Here is a 24,477-nt window from a genome sequence, read left to right as displayed (position 1 = left end):
TTAAATTAATTAGCTTTTTAAATTAAAAAATATTAAATTATATTTGGATATCATAGGAGTGTAGTTTTGGAATGGGTTGGTAAGAAATTAAGGTGCTGTTTTATCCCCTATAATCCTTCATGCAATATCAATTTATCTTGTTTACCGTCACAGTATATTGCTAGTCTTACCAGAAGGTTGCCAAGATTCCCTATTTGAAGGTGTTATTAATTCAGACACACATAATATTTCTTCAGCAGATGGTTAATAAAAAGATGATGAAAAGGACATGATAGGTGAAAGTAAAGTATTTTTGAAAAAAATTGAAAGAAGCATTAAAAGGTACTATTTTTTTCCCAAAATTCTTTTTTAAAAATAAAGAACTATTCTGTAGTCAGTGAAACACCCCTACAATTATCATTTCAGCCTGCAAAAAAGCTACTCTAGTGAATAAATAAAAGCAATTAGTTTAACAATGAAATTCACAGTCCAACTGAACATTTTTTTAATCTTCCTGATATTCTGAAGTTCAATCAAATGTGCATTTGCTGAAGAGATTCTGAGCTGCATATTGAAGTAAGGTCATGTCTATACCTTAAACTTTTTCTGAAAACTGTTCTACTTCTTCAGCAACAATCGAAGCATCAGTGTTAGACATAGTACATTAAAATTCTGGTGTTTCAATCATGTAGTCTAATCATGCTGCAAGCATGGTGGTAAAAATCTATGTGATCAGCCTATATTTAGCATTCTTACCATTAGCACAATGGAGCTGCACCAATACTACACCACAGGTGGGAGAGTTTCAGACATCCTCAGTGTAAATACAGCCAAAATGAATTAGGTTGAGTCAAGCTGGAGGAGTTATGTGGATGGCATAGGCAGAGAAATGGAAGTGGTAGGCTTTGTGCGGAGAGACTAAGAAGGTTACATGGTCACCCTGGGTAAGCAAGGTCCATGCCAAGAAAGAACAGAACAAGCAGTCCCAAGGCAGGTAGCAGCATCAAACAGGAACTGAAGAAGAGAGACTAGTAATAGGGTGGGCCTGCAGCTGATTTGAGAGAGGGGAGAGAAGCTACTAAAGGAAAGGAACTGACAGGAGAGGGAAGAATGTGGTACTGCTAATCACACACGGCCAGCCCACAACATTTTGGCACCTGAGGCAGGGAGCTCAAATGACGCTCTCATGCCCCCTCGCTTGGGCCAAAACTTTGAAAGGTCTCAATTCTGCATTCTTCCTATTCTACTCCTCTCAGACTGGGGCTGGCACAACCTCGGCCCTGGCCTTCCCAGGCAGCTGAGGTGGGGAGCTGAGAGACTGGGGCTGGAGCAGTCTCGGCCCTGCCGTCAAACAGGGGTGGAGACAGGCACAAGAGCCCTTCTGGAAAGTTTCTCTCTTTCATGGCAGACGATGGCCTTCTTCCCCCTTTCCATATTAGTTCATATTTTTTTTTCTTTCCTATCCTCTGCTTAACTATTGCCTTTATTAGAGCAGTGTGGTAAAGCTGAGAACATTGAGATGAGCTTAAAGTAATTTTAATGTGAAAAAGACTGTGGAATGATATTTATGGGAGAAGACTCACCATTTGAGACATCTGACCCTAGATTCAAAGATCTGGAGAAGTTACTGTAGAAAACCATTCTGCATTAGCATTTTTGGGAGCGGAGGGAAGGAGATGATGCAAGTGATTTATTTTAATAGGCTTTTTCCATCAAAATCTCCACAACTAACCAACCATATTGGATGTTTATATCAACATGACAAGCTGTGCAAACTGTTGTTAACATTACACTTTGGCTATTCCTATATTACAACCACATTCTCATTAAGCACATGCCTATACAGCAGCTAGACATGGGGCAGTCAACTCAGGCTCACGGGACCCAACCTATGGTGCTACTTCACTGTTGTACAGATATCTGGGTTTGGGCTGGAGTCTGGGCTCTAGAACCCTGTGAGGTGGGAGAGTCTTCGAGCTTAGGCTGTAACTGAAGCATGGAAGTCTATATAGCAGTGAAACAGCCCCACAGTTTGCTCACGAGCCCTGTGAGCCCAAGTCAATTGGCACAGCCAGCCATATGTTTTTGTCTGCTGTGCAGACATACCTTAGGACATCTAATAAAAGGCTGGGGAGACAACTGTGTAACAAGACTGTTAAAAGTTGTAATATCAATAGCATCATGAGTGTAGTCTATAACGAGGCTAAAACTTTAGGACTTGTCTGCACAAAGGAATTGTACTGCTTTAACTACAGTGGTACAATCAAAGTAGTATAATCCCCTAATATGGATCTATCTGTACTGGTGTAGCTTATTGCAGTACTAGAAGAGGAATAACTTATACCTGTATAAGGCATGTTGACATAACTGCATCTACACTAAAGAGTTTACCAGTATAACTATATTGGTAAAAAGCCACACTCCTAACTGGAATATTGGTATGAAATCTGTATATAGGAACAGTCCTTAGAGAATATCTACTATAAAAGTGTACTCTGAGAAAAGAATTATTATGATTATTTTGTGCTGTTATAATAAGTAATGGCTTGTCTACACTACGGGGAAGTAGTCAGATGAGGGCCTGAAACAAAAGTCCATGCAGGACAGGCCTGGTTTGAGGCCTAGCTAACAATAGACAAAACTTGACTAATATAAAGCAAAGCTAAGCTGTGAGCAAGAAGCAGACCCCTGCTCACAGAACTTGGCATAAACAAGGCTGTGTGTTCAAAACACAAATTGGTAATAGGCTCAGGTGTAAAACAGTAATTGGTAGTAGTCCTAAATTGAAAGCATATTTCAAAAGGATAGTACCACGAGCTCATTAAAAAAGACCTTGGTATTCCCCTTCCCCCCCCCCCCGATACTGGCCCAGGTTCAGGAAAGACATCATGATGGATAGAGATGTTCTAGTCGAACCAAGAGGTGCAGGGTGATATCTAAGTAGCTTCAGAGGATGGTAGCCTGATCACGTCAGAAGGTGGCAACTTGACACACCAGGAGTGATGTGTAACTTGTTTGTACCTGTAAATAAAGTGATCTTGGAGGGGCAGTGTCTGTCCAGCCTAGGGGGCAGTGGGACCTCCCACGAACTGAGAAGAGTCCATTGTTACGGGTACATATGCATAGTGGCTCGGTAGAGTTTACTGACAACTATTACTGTCCTTCACTTAACAATAAACCTGGCCAAGTGCCTTTGATCCTTATCTAATTTGTGGTCTTTGGGGCTCTCTTGGACTCTGCTGTGTTGACTAATTGTGCAAGTCAACACAGCACATATGATTGAGCACACATGCATGCAGCTTTCGGGTTATCATCACTGACAGAGCAGGAGACCTGTCAGGACACAAGGGACTGCAGAGGTATAACTACTGCACCAAAGCTGTGCTGCACTAATCCTGTAGGGTAGATGCAGCCGACAGCAGTGGTGGGCAACCTGCTCCCTGCGGGCCACACGTGGCCCATTAAGGTTCTATGTGTGGCCCACAAGACATTTTGTTTAGCATTGCCCTTGCACAGGGTTGCTAGATCCCACTGGTTTCTGTCCATTTAAATTTTCTCCTACAGGTATTACTCAAGTGACATGTACATAAAGCAAGGACATGTGAAGAGAGATGCATGCTGATTGCAGAAAACACTGAAAGAGCCATCAAAGCACTGTTACAGATCAATCATTACATGCAGTGAATTCTAGGTACACAAGCACATTTAGCAAAATTACCCTATCCCAGGAGACTGCGCTGGTTATAACCATCTTGCGGCTCACTGAGATGAAGGAGAGCCACTCATGCAGCCCACTCATGAGTTGTCCATTGTTGGTCTATTGTGACAGAAGAGGGGTTACCATCACCATAGGGAACTTACCTCCCCAAGTGGCAGTAGCTAGGTTGACAGAAGCATTCTTCTGTCGATCTACCTGCATCTAATACCAGGGATTAGGTTGGAACAGATATGCCACAAAGGGGAATGAGATGTAGCTACATCAGAGCTGTAGAAGGGCAAACTACTGTCCATGAGCCACATCTGGCCAGTCAGATCCTTCAGTCCAGCCCTCAGCTTCATGCCGGGGAATGGGAGCTTTGCGAGAAAGAGCCAATTCAAATCCCAGGCAGTGCATTGAGCAGGTGTGGCTAGTCCCCAATCTCTCTCCTTATGCATCCCTCCCCCGCAGCCTCAGTTTCCACAGTGCTTGGGTCATACGGTTGCTGTAACGTCAGCACTGATGCTCCAGGTGTGGCAACATCAGCATCGTCAGCTTTGGTGTCTCGGGCAGCAAAGTCAGGGTGTGGGAAGCAGAAGGATTGGATATGGGGAGAGGAGTCCCAGGGGGGCAGGGAGTGGGGCAGTTGGATAAGGGACAGGGTGTCCGTAGGGAGATGGTCAGAGGGTGAGAGCAGGGGAGTTTGTGGGGGAGCCTGGCTGTGGGCAACGCCTGGCTATTTGTCTTCCCTTCCTGGACCTCCATACAACTTCCATACCCAACGTGGCTCTCAGGCCAAAAAGTATGCCCAGCCATCAACTACATCAATCTAAATTTTAAGTCCAGACCAGGTTTGTATTCTACAACGACGGCTGTATACCATATATATTGTCATTTGTTTTATGTAAATAAAATCTTAACCAGAACGACTAAAGAGCAAGTGACTCATACAATGACTAATTCTTAATGTGACAACGTTCCTTGCATTCAACACGTAAGTTGCTTATTATATATGCATACATACAAATTACACAAAAAGGATCGTTTAACAAGGAAGGCATTCATACCAAATTACATTGACCTGCAATGTGGATATAATATTAGAATAATTGATACAGAGAATACATACTATGAAGGAATAATGGTGCAAACATTTATCAGTTGTTTCCCATCGTTCAGGAAACACGCTGCAAAGGATTAGAAGTTAAAGATACTTCCTTAGTCCTTCACATCTGCAGAATACATTGTTGTTATTATGCATGACCCAAAAACGGAACACACAATCTCATGGTACAATGTCTCTGCCCTTAAGGCCTTCAAATTGAATTTCAGACATGGTTAAAGAAAAGAGCTAATAAATACGCTAGAAAGAGGTAGGGCAAAGAAAAACAGAAAGGAAAACTCTGTTATGCAACAAAGGGGTATTAGAATAAGCCTATTTTAGCCACTGTTTTGGCAGTGTTCTCCAGGGAGAAGGTAGTAAACCAGGAAACAGGCAGAATCTTTATTCCATTGAAAAAAGGGATTATCGAAGGCAAGACTTCCTATGTGAAAAAAGGGCACAGAAGGCTGGATCTAGAGGGGAGTCATTCCTTAGAACAACTATGTTCCTGACACACGTGATGATTAAGATTAGCAAGGAAAAGGACTAAAGTAACTTACATTATACTGATGATTAGCCACAGGTTTATAATTGGTTGTTACAGCTTTGTCCAATTGTTGTGATAATCTTACAGGTTTAGAAGATTCTTCTATCTGTAGCCTTCAATACAGAAAAAGTATAATTATTAAAATTTCAGAATACACATACCACTACTGAATTTATTCAATGAATCAACAATATAGACCAACTTTAATTACAGGTGAATTGCAAAGAAAAGTAGTATTTGTACACTCTGCCCCCTTTTAATATTTATAATTATTGTTTTTTCCCAAATACAACAACTATGCCATAACACCAGATTAATCATAATTCTTTCTCTTTTTAAAAATCAGATCTTGTCTATCCCTATTTTTGGTTGATAACTACATGGACTACTAGAAAATCTTCAGATTAAGCCATCCAGAAGATACTGAACTCAACTGAGAGGGGACAGTCAAATTTATCTCAAAAGCATGACAAACTCGAGAGAAAAGGTTTTCTTTGTTAAAGATTCAAATCCACACATCTTGTTCATTCAATAGAAGGCTTTGGAAAACATCACCGCACAAATGTAAAGATTAATTTATCCAAGTTTGGAACAACGTATGATCAGTTTTGACTCAACATTCTAAAATACATTTTAAAGTGGCCATAGAGCAATTTCTTAGCGCAAAGTTACTATATATAGATTCCTGAATGCCTAATCTAAGGTTCGGCTTCACAAAATTTTTGCTAGTTTCATCACACAAAGAGCGCTTCTACACAATAAACCATTATTTCGAAATAATTTTGAGCTGGAGGACTTCTTACTCTGACTCCTGTAACCCTCATTTTACTAGGAGTAAAGGAAGTCGAAGGAAGAGTGTTCTGGAGTAGCTGAAGTTGCGTAGCTTAATCTGACTTTTGCTCTGCTGCATAGACATACCCTAAAAATAATTTGGGGGAAAAGGAATTGAGGTGTTGGGCCATACCCATCTCCTTCAGTATCACTGGCCCTAACAACTGTTTCGGAGGAAGATGCAAGAAACACTGTTACAGGATAACTTGCACCAGAGAAGATTTAAATTAAGTTCTGTTTGACATTACCACTTATATAAAACTAAACCTTACAAACAATGAAGTATTTTCATCTGTAGGAATACTTTATACATACAAATATCAATTTTTAATCATGCCATTTTACAACATTTGGATCACACAAGTGAACAGTGAAGTCTGTCTGGTACTGCAGAAAAAAACAGACACTAAACCAACAGAAAATATAACTTCTCAAATCACCAGATAATACAAAAAATTGAGACTAAAAACATCAGTGTTCTCTGATCTCTTTAGTTCTTCTTGTTCCCTATCAATGCATCAATCTTATATAAAACTATATTTTACATTTGAAAAGCAATGTGTCAGATATACAAGATTAAATCCAACATAGAATTTATAGTTTACATTGACTACTGGACAATCTACTCTTTTTGTCTCTAATAGAAAAATAAATTATATTGACAGAAACATGTTTATTTTAGAGAATTTCGGAGGGAAAAGTTAAGAATCTAATATAGACAGCAGCTGGAGGTTCAATAATCACCCTTCAATTCCAGCATCTTTGAGCACCAGGGTGCAGTCAGATTTTCTTCTACAGCGATTTATATTCTACTTCCACTGGGATTTTTGTAAAGATGTTATTTGTTTAATAGTTTCAGGGTGTCTTAAAAACACATCTGCCTTGTATTCTAAACCCAAGTAAAAGATGCCAACATTCCTAATTAAAGCCAACCTTGAACAAAATATACTTTAAAACACCTTCACTATACAAGCACTAGCCAATTTTTCTTCTAGCTGTCAGAGCAGTTTTCCCCAAGGTTTAATTTCATTCTTGTCCACTGCCCCCAGTTCCTGCGCTTTCAAATGAAAGCATCATTTTATTTTAAAAGTTTCTTTTATCTTCCAGTTTAATCAGTTACCGTTACATGTTATTGATTTTGCAACCGAAGAACTTTCAAGTGCACAAACTGATTTTTGCAGAAAGGACAAGGAGGAAACAACAACAAAAGTAAATTTGTGTCTTCTCCTCAACCCCTCTGCTCATCATGACCCAAATTCTGCCCAGTTCTCAATTTCATGTAACCCTTATGTAAGTGAGGCTAAACAGGATGAAAATGAGGGCAGAGTTTGGTCCATTGTTTTTACCTCTTTTCTTTACATCTCATTATATGTCAGCATCTCTCCCCCTTTTCACTCTCATAGGGTTGCCAGATGGTTTAACCAAAAATACGGAACACTCCCTCCCCCCCAAAAAACCCACTGGGAAAATAATTCTGTTGAGGAAAAAAAGGGGGAGACCCCGACAGCAGTTATTAAACAAAAAAATAAAAAATCAGAATGGCCCCTGTAAGAGGAGGCTTTTTTTGCTGGCAGCCATCTTGTTTTTCTGTTCTAGCCACAAGACAAGCCCCTGCAGAACCAGGTAAGTGGGGATGGGGGGCAGCGAGACTGACAGGGGAGCCAGGGGCTGAGTGTGTTGTAGGGTTGCCAGGTGTCCAGTATTTTCTGTGTTTTTTTTTTTAAACCAGACAGGAGGCGAAAATACCAGACTGTCCGGGTCAATACCAGACACCTGGCAACCCTACCCTCTCATTTGGCCATGTGGGTCTTGGAGTCTTCCCCACCCGATTTTATCCCTTGCTTCACTTGTCTCCTCTAAGGTACCTCTTTTAGGCAATCATCCTCGTAGAAAAAGGACAAGAGACTATTCTTGAAAAAACCTCTCAGTGCTGTTCCTTGTCTTTGCCAAAGGTGGTTTCTAGAGATGAAGTACATAGATTCGCTTTTCTCAGAAAATACATAACTGTAGCTTAGGCTTGAACTCACATGCTTTACCATTAGGCCACTCCTCAAGGCCATTTCAAAGTCTCTATTTTCTGGTTATTTTAAATTTCCCTCTTCTGATCCCATATTTCCTTCACACCATTGCACAGCACCCTTGAAATACAGAAGAACTATGCCAGTTCTGCCAAATGTAACATATTCCCAGTAGTACTGCCAAGATACAATGTGCACTACATGCCAATCCTGAGACACTGTCTCCTCTAAGATTCTCCATAGGAGCAATTTAATAATGCTTAGTAAATACACATCTAATTATTTAAATTTCTAAGGTACAGTACTGATGTTAGCTAATGATATCTAACAACAATGTGGGGAAGGTTTCCCATATTACAGATACTGAAACAGAGGAAAAGAAGTTAAATAACTTGCCCAGGATAGTGAGTCAGTGGCTAAGCCAGGAGTAGAACTCTCGGGTTGCTTGCTTCTATAACCCTATGTTCAAGCCCACTAGACCACACTACGACTACAGAAAATGAGCCAAATTTAAAATGTCTTTCCATGCTGCACATTCCTTCCTCAGACTAATAATTTTCCATGATAATATATTTACCAGATAACTATATTGTCCATAGCTATATTAAAATCCATTTGAATACCACCACCTTCTTCTAAAGTTAGCAGGAACTGAGGGCACTTAGCATTTTGCAGAATCAAGTCTGCATGCAGATATGTGGCTTCAATACTGAAATACTCACTCTAGATTCTCAATGCCCACAGCTCCTGCATAAAAGGAAAATAGAAATGGAATATTAAATCTTCTACACTGATGAATATATTCTTGATAAAAGAATAATACTTTCAAAATAAAGTTGAAAGCATGGGTTGGAACAATTCATAACACATTATGAACAGCCTTATGATAAAAATGCTGCTGGCTTAATCAATCAGAAATGTTGACCACAATCAAGAGATCCCCAAGCACACTGCCTGATATGATTGGAGACTATTTAAGGGGAAAGAAGGCACTTTCATGTTTCAGCATTTAAATTAAAGTTACATTTAAATGCACAAACTCTTACTATCTCAATGAAGCTTCTAAAATTAACCTATTTTGCATACAAGAGAGTAATTTTTTACATGCATGTTTCTGAAAAAGAGTTGCCATGCAATCTACTATTCTTGTGTTAACACCAAAGCAGTGGCATTTTCCAGAATACCTACATCTACAGTCTTCAAAGAGTGACAGGCCTCGTGGGATCTTTGTTTTGACTAAATATAAGTCTGCTATCGTTACAATTTATGTGCCACATTTCAATACTAAGCAAAAGAAAAGTAGTCATGAATGTAATGTGAAGCTTCCTCTCCCAACACAGTATTTGTAATGAGAGGCTGAGAAAGGTCTAAGAAATATCAGTGAGGGTAGTTCAATGTTTATTCTGCTCTCTATACTAAATGTTCTCTAAGAGCAATCCATGAACTACTGGTAGCCCACAGAAAGCTAGCTGATAACTGGGATGCAAAATCCCGTTTCATTAGTTAACCAGTTAAATGGAGCAGTATGGCAGATGGAGGGGAAAACACTCAGTAGGGAAAGGAGCAGAACCCTCAGCCTGTACACAGAGCTGTCATGTCTGTGTAAGCCTAGGGCTGGGAATAGGGCTTGGAGTTATGCTCCATTCCTCGCTGGGAGGGGCAGTGTATGAGCTGTGGCTTTCTCCCACACCCTCCCAGATCAAAGGCATCTTCTAATCAAAATGCCTAATAACTGGTGGCATCAAATTCTCCATTGTTATTATCAAGTCAATGTGTTTTATATGTCAGCTCTGATTTGTCATTATGATGATGACTGAAAACAAAATAAAGTTTCAGGAAGATTAGAATTGTAGCATGTTACTTCTCAATAGCACAAAAAGTAGCAAACAATTGAGGACATTGTGCACATCAAAAATCTGTTCATCATTTTATGGATTAATGGTATTTTCTACTGTTGGAAAAATAAACGAAATGATTTGTCCTGATTAATTTTTTATTACGAAAGAATGTCCAAGTTCAGAAGTAAGACATTAATCAGAGTTATAGCTGAAGCTATAGCTTGGAATTAATAACATTCCTGAGAGCAATATTGCGAAGATGGGATTGAAGAGCTTTAATATACTTTTGATTTTGTATTTGTTTCATTTACGCAGACATTAAAACAGAGTCTGATACAAAGTTTAAATACATCTGCTAAAAGTAAAAGAATGGCATTTCACCTTGCACTCCAATTATGTTAGTGGCAACCTGGAGGTCTTCCTTTTGATTGTTCTCTGGTGGGATAATCACTTCTGAAGCAATACAGTAAATTATCTAAAAGGGACTCCAAGAAGATCTCACCAAACTGAGTGATTGGGCAGCAAAATGGCAAATGAAATTTAATGTGGATAAGTATAAAGTAATGCACATTGGGAAAAATAACCCCAACTATACGTACAGTATGATGGGAGCTAATTTGGCTACGACAAATCAGGAAAGAGATCTTGGCGTTATCGTGGATAGTTCTCTGAAAACTTCCACACAGAGTGCAGCTGCAGTCAAAAAGGCAAATAGGATGCTAGGAATTATTAGCAAAGGGATAGAAAATAAGACCCAGAATATCTTACTGCCCCTGTATAAAACTATGGTACGCCCACATCTTGAATACTGTGTACAGATGTGGTCTCCTCACCTCAAAAAAATATTTTGGCCTTGGAAAGGGTTCAGAAAAGGGCAACTAAAATGATTAGGGGTTTGGAACGGGTCCCATATGAGGAGAGGTTAAAGAGACTGGGACTTTTCAGCTTAGAAAAGAGGAGACTGAGGGGGGATATGATAGAGGTCTATAAAATCATGAGTGGTGTGGAGAGGGCTGATAACTTTTCTTTATTTATTAGTTCCCATAATAGAAGAACTAGAGGACACCAAATGAAATTAATGGGTAGCAGGTTTAAAACTAATAAAAGAAAGTTCTTCTTCACACAGCGTGTTGTCAACCTGTGGAACTCCTTGCCAGAGGAGGCTGTGAAGGCTAGGACTATAATAGAGTTTAAAGAGAAGCTGGATAAATTCATGGAGGTTAGGTCCATAAAAGGCTATTAGCCAGGGGATAAAATGGTGTCCTTGGCCTCTGTTTGTCAGAGGCTGGAGAGGGATGGCAGGAGACAAATCGCTTGATCACTGTCTTCGGTCCATCCTCTCTGGGGCACCTGGTGCTGGCCACTGTCGGCAGACAGGATACTGGGCTAGATGGACCTTTGGTCTGACCCAGTATGGCCGTTCTTATGTTCTTATGTTCACGTACAGTATAACTTTACTTCATTGTCCTTTTTTGTTTACTATGGACTACAGATCTCTTACTCAGGTTCATGTATCAGGTCTTTGACTTACTCCTTTATAACTTTTTTAAACAAGCCTATTAAATAATCATAAAAGGGGATGAACATCTTCTGATAGATGCTGAATGCTCTTCACTCCCATAATTCAATGGGAATTGAGAGACCTCAGCACCTTGCAGGACAGACCTTAATAAAATAACTCCAAGAAAAATTTCCAATTACAACTGTATAGTAAATTAGTATAATGGGTACACAATGTTGGCAATGCTTATTACCAAATATTACTAATGCTTTACGCAGTCCCTGTTGCAGATTTATCACAATTATAACTTTAAATTCAAGATCATTAAAATAAACATGCAAATTAAACATATATTTTAAATGTACTGTCAAAACATACCAATTAAGTTTTCTTACAAGCAATTTGATAGAGAATACTATCCTGCTTAATATCCACTCTCTCACAGGAGTTAACTCAAGTCAACTTTGTTCCTTTGCAACAGTTAACCTGGACTTGAAAAGCCTAATAAGGTGTGGAACAAAAGCTAAAATTCTTTAAAGAATAAAATCTTGGACATTTCTTATATTATAGCTTTCACAATTTAAAGTAATGAAACATGGCTCTCGCTATTACTAAATAAATCACAAATAAATGACCTATAAGATACACACACTTCTGCACAATTTCACAACAATATACCATGTACAGGTAGTCCCCGGGTTACATGGATCCGACTTACATCAGATCCCTACTTACAATCGGGGTGAGGCAACCCCGCACTAGCTGCTTCCCCCCAGCAGACCAGGGAGACGCGAAGCTAGCGTCCCCCCCCGGCAGACCAGGGAGAGGCGGAGCGGCTTTTCTCAGCAGACACCTCAGCTTGAGAATAAAGGACTGAGGGAAGTGAGGTGTGGGAGAATAAAACTGAGCTCTGGGGAAATGTTTGGCTAGAGTTTCCCCTACAATATGTACCAGTTCCGACTTACATACAAATTCAACTTAAGAACAAACCTACAGTCCCTATCTTGTACGTAACCCGGGGACTGCCTATAATAACAAAGTTAATACTTTTTTTCCTCTTCTATACTGTCCATAATTTCATACCACACCACATTTTTGCTTATTTTGTACTGAGCAATAAAATCACTTCCAATTCTTATTTCCACTGAAACTCCTCTTTGCTTTTTCACTGACCAACACTGTCTTAAGTGTTTTATTCTCTTTGCTACCAGCACATGAGCACCGTTATGTTAGCTTCTGAATACAAACTCGCTGTTTTTTTCCTCAGACACAAAATTGCTGAACCAAAATAGTTTCAATTTTCTCAGCATTTTTCAAACTTAAATTACTCTTATTGTTTTAGTGTGGCTTTCTTAGAGAGTATTGCGGGCCCCAGAAGTGAGTGATTGCAAATATACTGGGTTAGGCTCCACTTCAGAAAAGCATTTAAGCCTTTGCTCAGTTATATGTTGTCTTGAAGAACATTTTCCAAAGTCAGGGCCTTAGCCTGGAACTCTTTCTCTGCCTTCTGATTCACTCATCTTTTCTCCTCTGCCTTCTACTCTACTCATTGGTCTTAGTATCTCTTTAACTGGTGGTCTTAAAGAAACAATAGTGGTGCCATAGTTTTCTCTTTGGCTTTAATTTCTCTCTCAAATTAGTTTTGCTTTCTTGCTGTTGCATCTATTTTTAAATTTGACTAGAAACAGACAAGAGAAAAGTGAGCCCACTAGATCCAAGTGTACCAATTGGTGGTATAACATGTCAGTCTGAATCAGGGACTGGGAGTCTCCAACATTAAATTTTACTTCATAAACCATCATTCATGTAATGTTAAAATTGATAAGTCACACAATGAAAAGTTATCAAATCCTAAAAGTTAATCTTTCCACTCCATCTAACTCAGATTTATAATGTTACAGTGACATTCTGGTATAGTTTAAAACATACATTTCTTAAGGAGTACATTAATGAAGGTAAGAAGACGGTACACAAGTGTCACGGGCGGGTAGGGGGTAACCAAGTATGGAGAACACCTTTAAAATGATAAGCTAACACTTCAGCGGATACTAGCTGGAGAATTGAATTAAGCCATTCTTAAAGACATCTTTAGAATTTTCTAATATGCAAGTGCAACATCAGACTTCAAATGTTGATAACTTTAGAACAATGTAACCCATTATTTACACTTTCAATTGTTTTTCCTTCTTTGGTAGAGACAATAAAACAAGACAAATGTTAGAAAGTTTCTGTTTCAGCCCTTTTTAAACCAGGTGAGCACAGACATTTCAAATAGAACAAAGGGAAAGAAGTGCCTGAAGTGTATGTGTATTTAAAAGAGAGCAATAACTACAGTGAAACCTGTGTTATCTGGCACTTGGTTAACCAGAAAATTTTGTTAATCGGCACTGCCCCCAGCCAGAATACTGTCACACCTTCAGGCACGGCTTGGTTTACCATGACTGGCTTAACAATTTTTGTATTTAAGAAGTACTAATCATCTTTAACTCAAAATAGAAATGTGAGACCAATGGCCTCACACTACAAAACTACCAATATTAAAACCTGAGTTTTACTATTATTGACCATTGGTTTGTCCTAGGTTGATGGGACCCTTAGATAACTGGAATTTTTAGATAACCAGAATGCCCTATTCCCCAAGCATGCCAGGTAACACAGGTTTTACTGTATAAAGTACAAACATGATATTTAACTTAAAATACTTCTGAACAGGAAGCAATACAATACCTCCCTGGTCCGACACCCTTGCGATCTGACCAGTCCCAAACCAGGGAATTTGTCAGACCAGAAAACATCAATACCAGCTGCAACCAGTTGCAGGGCTCCACTCCAGTGGCAGCAGTGGAGCTGGCATTGATGGAGAAGGGATCAAACTGACTCCCGTCTCAGACTGGCTCCCATCTGGCACAGAAGCAGCAGAGTAGGGAAGCAGAGAGCTCTCTGGCTGTGGTGCCAGAGTACACTGGCTGCCGGCCCCGACTCTTGGGACTATAGAATAGTTGACTAAACACTAAGAATTCATGTGGTTAATCGACTATTCTGTTACTCGATAGCTAACATCCGTAGGCTATATTTCAATCTTTCCAATTCTTTCTGCATAATGTTTTTAAGATATCACTTTTCCAAACCACCCACACAGCTCTTGTCCTGGTTACCATGATCTTGCATCTTGAGTACTGCAATATACTGTTTTTAACAAATGCAATCTTTTCACATTCATATCTACCTAGATTACTGCTACAAATATAGTTTTCCTAGCTCATTGTTTTGATAATCAGTTTCTCATCTCTACTGTATCAAACAGACTACTTATCTTCACTTTCCAGACTTTTCATCTCTAATTTAGTATTGAAAGAACAACTTCTGCCTCCTGCCAGCCTATAATGCTAGCTCCCCAGATCTGTTAAATTTTCCTAACAGGCACCTTTGTGCTTTCTCCCATGTTGTCCCTCATGTCAGGGCGTAGCTCCCTGTAAACATCCACAAAATTAGCTCACTGTTCTACAAATCCCTTCTTTAAAAACTCTCTTCATGCCACAATGCCGAAAAACCAACTTGAGAACATTTAAGCTGCTAGGATACTGAGACCACTGCCTACTGTGCTATCCAATGTTGGCTCACTGTTTCCTTGCTTCTTAAGATCAACTGATGTGTGTTACATGAGTTAGTTGCAATCACAGCAATATTTAATTTTACAAGAAATCTGCCTCATCTATAATATTTAAAAAAACATAACTGTCTACCTGAACCACTCTTCCCCACATCCCCAAATCAAATCAAATCAAAATGTGAAGTATAGGAAAATTGAATAAGTCCACCACACTTTTCCTGTCTTTATCATGGAAGAAAGTACATAAAAGGGCAATTTTCCAAATATCAAAGTTGTTTAATACACATCTGGAGAAATTTGATGAAGCAGAAATAAATGACATTTTACGGAACTAAACACCTGCTCTTAAAATAGGCCAACAGCTCTCTGAAAAAAGTAAACTTGATTGAATATTAATAAAAAACATTTTGTCAAAGTTAAGAAAAATGGTTCCTGTTGTTCAGGATGGTTTAGAGAACTGGTACACAAAACAGACATTTTCATCGTGATTGTAGGCCACTGTTTCTAATGCAACTTAGTCATTTTCACCAGATAGCTATTCAATGACAAATCCATGTGAAATTAATTGGTCTCAGCCCATTTCTGGTCCCATCCACCGCTCTCCTGGTTGCTGGGAGAGGCATAAAGACCCCTACTGCTTCTTACATATGCTCCCACTTTATGAAAGGGATGCATAACTTTCCCAATAACCTGCTCTTTGCTGGTGGTGAGAGAACAGTTGGATAGTTTCATCTACAATGGAAATTCATTAATGTAGCCTTAGTCCACACATGATTTCTTTAGTCTCTTTCAGACATTGGAGTGTCATCCTAAGACACAGGTTAAGACAAAGCAGAATGAATAGAACCCCAATTGGCAAGAATAGAGGAGTGGGAGCAGGCATTGGCAGGAGCTGGTGGGGAAGAAAAGCCGTCACCTATTTGACTCTCCAATACCAAACAGATGACTGAATTTTTCATGATCATATTAGGGACTAGGATTTCAAACTAATTTTTAATGCCCAGCATTTCCAGAAACATACTGTGACAACATTATGTTCATTACACCTACCAATGTGGGTGGTATCTTGTGTATATTCTGTAGGCTGGCATCTTGTGTATATTCAAGAGTGAGTGATGAATCACAGGAGTCTATGGCATTTTCATGTTTGTTATTGAGACAAGCATCCCTGCGATGACTGACTATTCCAATTCTATATATTTTTGCTTTCCATACCACATGAAGTGAAATGAGTGACAGCTGAACACTATGCAACATTCTTTTTTCAATGCTCTGTTTTCGCCCTCTTCGATAAAATGTGGGTAAATCAGTATAAATCCCTAGTTTTATGTCTGAGTTTATTAATGTTCCAAAAACTTAGGTTTAAATTCAAGGTAAAGATTAATCAATAAAAATACGTGGCTTTCAGCATCCCAGAATAAAGTGACAAAATCCCAGGATGGCATTACCTTTTCCCAAATATATCCACTATATATATTTTACCTATTAGCGCCCCAGTGCAGCAAGGAGTTTAAGCACACGACTAACTTTAAGCATGTAAATAACCCTACTGAAGTTGATGAGAATGCCCAAGAGCTTAAACTTGGGCAAGTATCTTTAATCCATAATTTGAACAAAGTTACTAGTTTTCCTTGGCATCACACATATTTAATCAGATCTACCTGTGTCCATTAAACACTTTTCTATGAAACATTTGTATTAACGATGGGCCCGTATTATGGCATTCAGCCACTGGCCCAAGATGGCAATGCTGTGAAGCTGGAACACAGCAGCAATAGCTCTGGTGAGGAACTGTGACACTGTAAGGAAATCTATTCTGCACACAATAATATGTATAATCTAACAATAAGGGTAATTACTAAATTAACCATTGGAACAATTTATCAGAGTCCATGGTAGACTGCCCATCATGGACAATTAAGATTTCATTTTTAAGAGATTCTCTACTTCAAAAAATTATTTGGTGGGGAAGTTCTATGGCCTGTGTTATACAGGAGGTCAGACTAAATTCTGACAATAGTCCCTTCCGGCCTTAGAATCAGAGAGTTGTTGTTAACGGTGCTAAATCCTGCTGGAAAGGGATAACAAGTGGAGTTCCGCAAGGGTCTGTTTTAGGACCCATACTGTTAAATATCTTCATCAATGATGTAGATATTGGGATAGAGAGTACGCTTATTAAGTTTGCAGATGATACCAAACTGGGTGGAGTTGCAACTTCTTTGGAGGATAGGGACATAATTCAAAATGACCTTAGCAAGTTAGAGAAATGGTCAGAGGTAAACAGAATGAGGTTTAATAAAGAGAAATGCAAAGTGCTCCACTTAGGAAGGAACAATCAGTTCCATATATACAAGATGGGAAGCGACTGTCTAGGAAGGAGCATGGCGGAAAGGGATCTAGGGGTCATAGTGGACCACAAGCTGAATATGAGTCAACAGTGTGATGCTGTTGCAAAAAAAGCAAATATGATTCTAGGTTGTATCAACAGGTGTGTTGTAAGCAAAACTCGTGAAGTCATTCTGCCGCTCTACTCTGCACTAGTTAGGCCTCAGCTGGAGTACTGTGTCCAGTTCTGGGCGCTACATTTCAAGAAAGATGTGGAGGAATTGGAAAGGGTACAGAGAAGAGCGACAAGAATGATTAAAGGTCTAGAGAACATGACCTATGAAGCCAGGCTTCATGAACTGGGCTTGTTTAGTTTGGAAAGAAGAAGATTAAGGGGGGACATGATAGCGGTTTTCAAATATCTAAAAGGGTGTCACAAGGAGGAAGGAGAAAATGTGTTCCTCTTGGTTTCTGAGGACAGGACAAGGAGTAATGGGCTTAAAGTGCAGCAAGGGAGGTTTAGATTGGACATTAGGAAAAAATTCCTAACTGTCAGGGTGGTCAAATATTAGAATAAATTGCCAAGGGAGGTGGTGGAATCTCCCTCTCTGGAGATATTTAAGAACAGGTTAGATAGACATCTGTCAGGGATGGTGTAGACGGAGCTTGGTCCTGCCTTGAGGGCAGGAGGCTGTACTCGATGACCTCTCGAGGTCCCTTCCAGTCCTATGATTCTATGAGTGATATGGCCAGCTTTTCTTTGACTTTCTCTGCAGACCAGCGCATTTTCTCCTTGCCCCCAGAAATAATCACTGTGGGCCTATTGCAGCTGTGTAGGGCCTTTGTGTAGGATAAGAGGCTCCTTAATACAATCTCCACTCATTGTACCCATGCGAGGGCTATTCACAGTCTGGCCCCGAAACAAAGAAGGGAGCATCACCTTATTACAGGCAGTCCCCGGGTTACATGGATCCGACTTACCTCAGATCCCTACTTACAAACGGGGTGAGGTAACCCCGCACTAGCTGCTTCCCCCCAGCAGACCAGGGAGACGCGAAGCTAGCACCCCCACCCCCCACAGCAGATCAGGGAGACGCGGAGCGGCTTTTCTCAGCAGACACCTCAGCTTGAGAATAAAGGACTGAGGGGAAGTGAGGTGTGGGAGAATAAAACTGAGCTCTGGAGAAATGTTTGGCTAGAGTTTCCCCTACAATATGTACCAGTTCCGACTTACATACAAATTCAACTTAAGAACAAACCTACAGTCCCTATCTTGTACGTAACCCGGGGACTGCCTGTACATAGTTTATTTAAACCAGCAGAGCAGGGACATTTGTAATGTTATTCTTGTACTTGTTTAAGAGATGAGGATTTTGCAACCCTGCAAAAACACCATATTCAGTCACTCAAACTTAGTTCTAAAATGATCTCCAAAACCCTGATTATTGGTTGCCACTGTACTTAAATGTTTTGATTAATATAAAACAAATGTATCTGCCCTCTACAGCTTTCAATCTAACTCAAAGATCAGATTCAAGAATGGGTGAAGACAGCACCAGAGAGAAGAATAAACTTTCAAGACCTTATCCATTAATGCAGCTGTACTGGTATAACCCGAAAGCATATATACAATTTGTTCCAATGCAGCTACCTTGATTTCTATCTGTGTCATTTGTACTGGTACAAATCATGACTAAATTAAGGATTTGCACTGACCTGGAGGAGGAGGTGAGAAAGGCAGAGTTGCAAGATGCCAATTTCCACAACACTTATTCAGAAAAGACAGAGTGCGCAACAGTTTATAAGGTGCTCTTTATGCGTGAGAAAGCACCAAATATTTTGATAGGACAGATAACATATAAAGTTAGAGATTAAGTTATCAAGAGCTTTTTGACATAGGAATCATTAGTAATCTAGCATAGCTAACAACTCTGTAGACTTTTTATTTTAGAACGCAAGTTACCCTCTTTTAAGTTTATTTTTAAACCCTCTTCAGAAAGGATCAAATGAAAAAATTTTAACTAATCGCTTATATATTTAGAAAACGGGCTTTTTGCTTAGCTCTGTTCCATAAAAAGCCCTCAACTCAGTGCCTTAATAATAATACATTCATATTTTATGGAAATGCAGATTTGTTTGTGCATTTTTTTATTCAGTGAAGTATTTACCTCACCAATTCTCTTACAGGTGTGCTGCAAAGAAAAATGAATGATTGCATTTTGGTCTTCTTGCTAATGTATATGAAGGAGGCCCAAATGCTTATCTTCCCTATTTATTCACTGTTTGACTCACACTTATGGACTGGGAGCGCTCTCAGACCTTTTTGAAAGGCAGCTTATGCTGAATCTTAATCTAAACATTTTTAATATGAAAGTAAGGGCTCAATTCCACAAGGTGCTTAGCACCTGGATTTTGATTAGCAAAGCACTCAACCACTTCCTACTGATGTCAATGGGACTCATCATTCATGTGCTTAAATACATATAAGTGCTTTGCTGGAATGCGGTCCTTCGAGTTCCAGCAACTTCCTGGTTCAAGCCCTGAAATCACCTTTTCTGTAAATAGAAATTTACTCAACTAGTTGCTTTGAAGTTATAAGCCTACTAGTTCTCACGTGATACATAAAGACCTTTAGGAAAGACATGGTAGACAAGACTTAACTTCCTAACGAAAAACCAAACCAAAATAAATCTTTTAAATAATTCATGCATCAAGCTCATAACTTCTGTTTGAACTATAACACAGAAAGATATATAGTTCTGATTTAAAGACTGGAAGTGATAGAAATCTATGATATATTTAGGTGCCCTTTACCAGGAAATCTTATCTCCTTATTGTTAAATCTTATTTGAACTCAGATATTCAATAAAGGCTATTTAAATGTTTAGCTGTTAACATTAATAATTTCTACATTAAAATGAAAAAAAACCTTCATTGTCCTCAAATAATAAAATATTCTGCCACTGTTATTATTACCAAGAGTACTAACAGCAGGGACTGATTTGGTAAGACATCTAGGGAAAACAGTCTAAAATTTCTTGCAACTGGTGCAGATCCACCAGAAACTGTGAAACATTACAGTGGTGGTAGCAATGGAGAGACATTTTAGGGGGAAAAATCCAGTGCAGAAAAGCTCTTATACTTTCACTCTGCTTTGCTGCATCTGTTGCAAAGCCTGGATTTTAAGTTAACAGCGAAGGAGAGTTCATTTACAAGCTCAGATATTTTGCTTTGTGAAATCTTCTGACAGAGCTGTTTGGAGAGCAGTTAAGATCAGCAGGAAAGGAAGGGTCAGACTGGTGTTAAAGGTTCCCAAAATAAAAATTAGGGCAGCTACAGCATTTCTGCTAATTCTTCTTGCTCTCTCAACCTAAACCAGTTTCACTCTCATCAAGTGACTCTAAAGCAATATGCCCAGTCTGGCATTCCCTGCTCCATCTTGAGGTCTTCTTTAACACTACCACTGAGTTACAATTCCCATAACTCTTGTTCTTCTTTATATTCACACAGCCACCAATATTCAAATTTAACTATATATCCTGGGCCTTAAACAGCTTTCATACCTAAAACTGCGCTTATAAAATTGCTCACATCACCCTGATACTTCTATAAGTGACTCTAGAGCAGGTGTGGGCAAGAGGCAGCTAGTGGGCTGGAGCCGGCCCACCAAGCCATGGGATTTAAGCCCATGGTTGCCTTGCTGGGACCCGTAAGCACAGTTCAGCTGCTGCCACGTTAAATGTGGCTGCTCTATGCTGGGAGTGAGGAGAGGGGCTTTGTGCTCTGTCCTACCCCACAACAAAATCTCTTAGCTCCCATTAACCACTTACTGGCCAATATGACCTGAGAAATACGGCCTGGTGGCAGGGCAGCCAATGAAGCCTCCTCCCTCCTGGAGCAGAGCCATGTGGAGCAACCTGCACGGGGTGGGCAAAAGCCTCTCAGCGGGCCGAATTCGGCCCGCCTTGAGCTTTGATCCAGCCCGCGAGGCAATTATACACCCTGCCCCCTAATTACAGTGAGGGGGAAGAGAGGGGAGGCAGCGCTGGGGTTCAGGCTCTTCAAGAAAGGCCACCCCAGAGGCACGCAGCCATGTGGCTCCAGGCTGTTTTGGAGGCACCACGGCTTGGGGCCAGTCCCAGAGGCACCGCTACTGCGACCATGTGGTCCGGGGCCAGCCCCAGAGGCTGGAGGTGCTGCTGCCACGGTGCCTCCGTGACTGGCCCCGGGCCGCAGTAGCAGCCCCTCTGGGGCTGGCTCTGGACTGCAGTGCCTCCAGAGTAGCTTGGAGCTGTGTAGCGGCAGTAACGGTGCCTCTGGGCCGGCCCCGGGCTGCTGTGCCTCTAGAATGGCCCCGGGCCGCGTGGTTGCATCACCTCCAGGGCGGCTCCATGCCATGGCATCTCTGGAGCAGCCCAGGGCTGTGGGTGCGGTAGCAGTGCTGTCGGGGCTGGCCCTGGGCCACGGTGCCTCCAGAGCGGCCTGGGGCCATGCACCTCTGGGGCCTGCTCCAAGCCATGTAGCTGTGGCGCCTCCGGGGCCAGTCCCAAGTGCCTCCTGTGGCCGCCATGCCTTGGGTCTGGCCACGGGGCTGCGGGAGTGTCACCTCTGGGGCCAGCCTCGGATCGCATGGCTGCAGCAGCAGGGTATCTAGTCTCTAGGACTGCGTGGCCATGGAAAGCGGAGCCTCCCTCCTGGGTGGCCGAAACAGCGTGGCTGCAGCAGTTGCTGCAAGGGAGCACAAAGCCAGATAAGACCCCCCCACCCAATTCCCTCACTTCCCTCCTCCCCACAAGACCCGGCACCCCCAGCTAGCTCCGACACCCTTCCTTGTCCTTGTATCTTCTTTCCTTGCCATGCACTGTACCCGCCCTTGTTCCTGCTCCCTCCACCTGGCCAGAAACCCTACTCCCAGCCTGCTTCTGCACCCCAGCTACCTCCCAGATCCTGCACCCCATCCCTATCCTACTTTCTGGGAGCCCTGTCTCGTGCACTGTACCCCTCCTTTTTGTCCCTATCCCAGAGCCTAAGGAGGTCCATAAAACCCACTAACTCCAGAACCTCAGAAAAGTAAATCTGGTCTATGGGAATCCCTGAACCTCAGTTTCCCCCTTCCTTTCCCCTCACCCCGTGAGATTGTGGCACTAGAGGAGTGAGGTGTCTCAGTTGGGGCCACATCATTGAGCATTGGAGGGTTTTGGAGGAGTTTTTTCTTCTCACTTGTGTTATCCCCAACTGATTTTTTTGTGGATCAGTGACCCCCAACCCAAAAAGGGTTCCCCACCCCTCCCATAAATATAGAATACACTGAACCTTTTTGTGTTGGACATAATATTTTACTTTATTTAAAATGAAGTTTGATAAACTAACATGAAAAAGTTAACACACAATCTGTTTCATATTTTAAATTAAACGGTTCTTACTAGCTGCAGCTGGTTCAGAAAATAAGGTCACCATACCCAGCAGGGTAGTTCTCAAACCCACCCCTTACGAGGCCCCACACCTTCCGCCTGAGGTCCCACCCCTTCCGAAATTTGTGAAGTGGCCCCCCTTCCAAAATTATTGCCCACCCCTAAGCTTGCAACTGGAGTCTTCAGGTTCCTGCAGGACTGCTGGCTGGGGGGAGCTGCCTAGGTAAGCACCTCCCAACCAGAGCCTGCCTCTGGCACCCATCCTCTTTCTCCCCCACAACTACCTGCCCTAGCCCACCACCCAAGCCCTCTTACCTCCTTCCCCGAGGTCACAACTCCCTCCCAGACCCTACACCCCCTTCTAGAGGCCCTCCCCCAGGCCAGAATCTTCTCCGACATCCACACCCCTTTCTGGACTCTGCATCCCAAGTCCCTGCCCCATATCACAACCCCCTCCTTCACCCAAGCTTCTTGTCAGACTCCACAGCCCCTCCTACACCTCAGGCCCTACCCCAAGCTCCCTTTTGCACCCAACCTCTGTCCCAGATCCCAAACCTCCTTGTCCAACCCTGCTCTGGAGTCTACAGTCTAGATCAACTATTGCTGCTCTTGTAGCTAAATTTTACAAGAAGCAATTTCTCTAGTTAGTTTGTAGCAATCTGTGAATCACTTTAGAACATTTTCTTGAAAAATCTAATTGGTTTGAGTGCTCAAAGTTTTCCTTTGCCTCCCTCCTCTGTATGGAGTTCGCCAGCACTGAAGCTCAAACATGTTAAAGAGACTGCTTGCTTGAGGGCTTCCCCCTCTTCTCTGCAGAGCACACTCTCTCTCTCCATCAAGACAAAACCAAGGCAATATCTAGTTTTGTTTATGTGTTCAGCCACTATTCATCTCAACCTATCCTATTCTTTTGCTATTCTCATGACATTTTGCTGCTGGGTTTAGTTTCCACATTAATTTCATTTTACGTTATCACATCCCATCTCATTAAGAGGAAGTTTTGTTCTCATTTTCTTAATTAGAGCGTCTTCACTTTCTAATGCTTAAGGCAACAGTCATAGCATCACATCGTTAATATTTTGTAAGTGCTCTAATACAACATTCTGACAATACCCTCAGGTGCTGTATGCCATGACTCAACATTTAGCTTCGAGGCTCAGCTACACCGTGAACTACCAGTTCTACTTGCATCTATTAGAAGCTTCATCCAATGTGTTCTTCAATTTAACATACAGGTTCACTAATTACTTAAAACGGTGTTGTCAGAGGCAATTTATGAATGAGCTCATAACTAAATATTAGTTGTAATTAAATTCTGTTGTAAATGTATATAACATTTTAAGACTAAAGGGAATGTGCTGCTTTTTTGTTTCTAATAAAGCTTCCAGAATAGGTTTTTAGCTCAATGTTAACTTTTTCAAGGCTGCTATGGGGTTTGTTCATTAAAGAAACATCGTTTGATAGACGTCAGAATTCTTCAACACTACTATTTTCCTCAGAGAATTTTAAGCAGAGTACCTCATTAATAGATAAGATGAGACTCACCAAATGTTTTACCCAGACTTTATGAAACACTATCTATCCTGTTATTAAATAAAAAGAAAAGATTTGATTATGA

The 24,477-nt window shown here is 41.0% G+C and overlaps 1 protein-coding gene across 1 annotated transcript in view; it reads right to left on the bottom strand.

Annotated features, from left to right (window-relative positions):
- GTF2F2 (general transcription factor IIF subunit 2) overlaps positions 1-24,477 on the bottom strand; it is a 139,724-nt gene that overhangs the window by 26,031 nt on the left and 89,216 nt on the right. Inside the window, exon 7 of the mRNA XM_075918994.2 lies at positions 5,339-5,438. Within this exon, the coding sequence (XP_075775109.1) occupies positions 5,339-5,438 (100 nt within the window). The remainder of the gene's footprint in view (positions 1-5,338; positions 5,439-24,477) is intronic.

This window comes from Pelodiscus sinensis, chromosome 1, assembly GCF_052426305.1.
Source record: "Pelodiscus sinensis isolate ZL-2025 chromosome 1, ASM5242630v1, whole genome shotgun sequence".
NCBI classification, from domain to species: Eukaryota; Metazoa; Chordata; order Testudines; family Trionychidae; genus Pelodiscus; species Pelodiscus sinensis.
The sequence above is the reverse complement of the archived record's forward strand: the minus strand, read 5'-3'. Positions and strand labels throughout refer to the sequence as shown.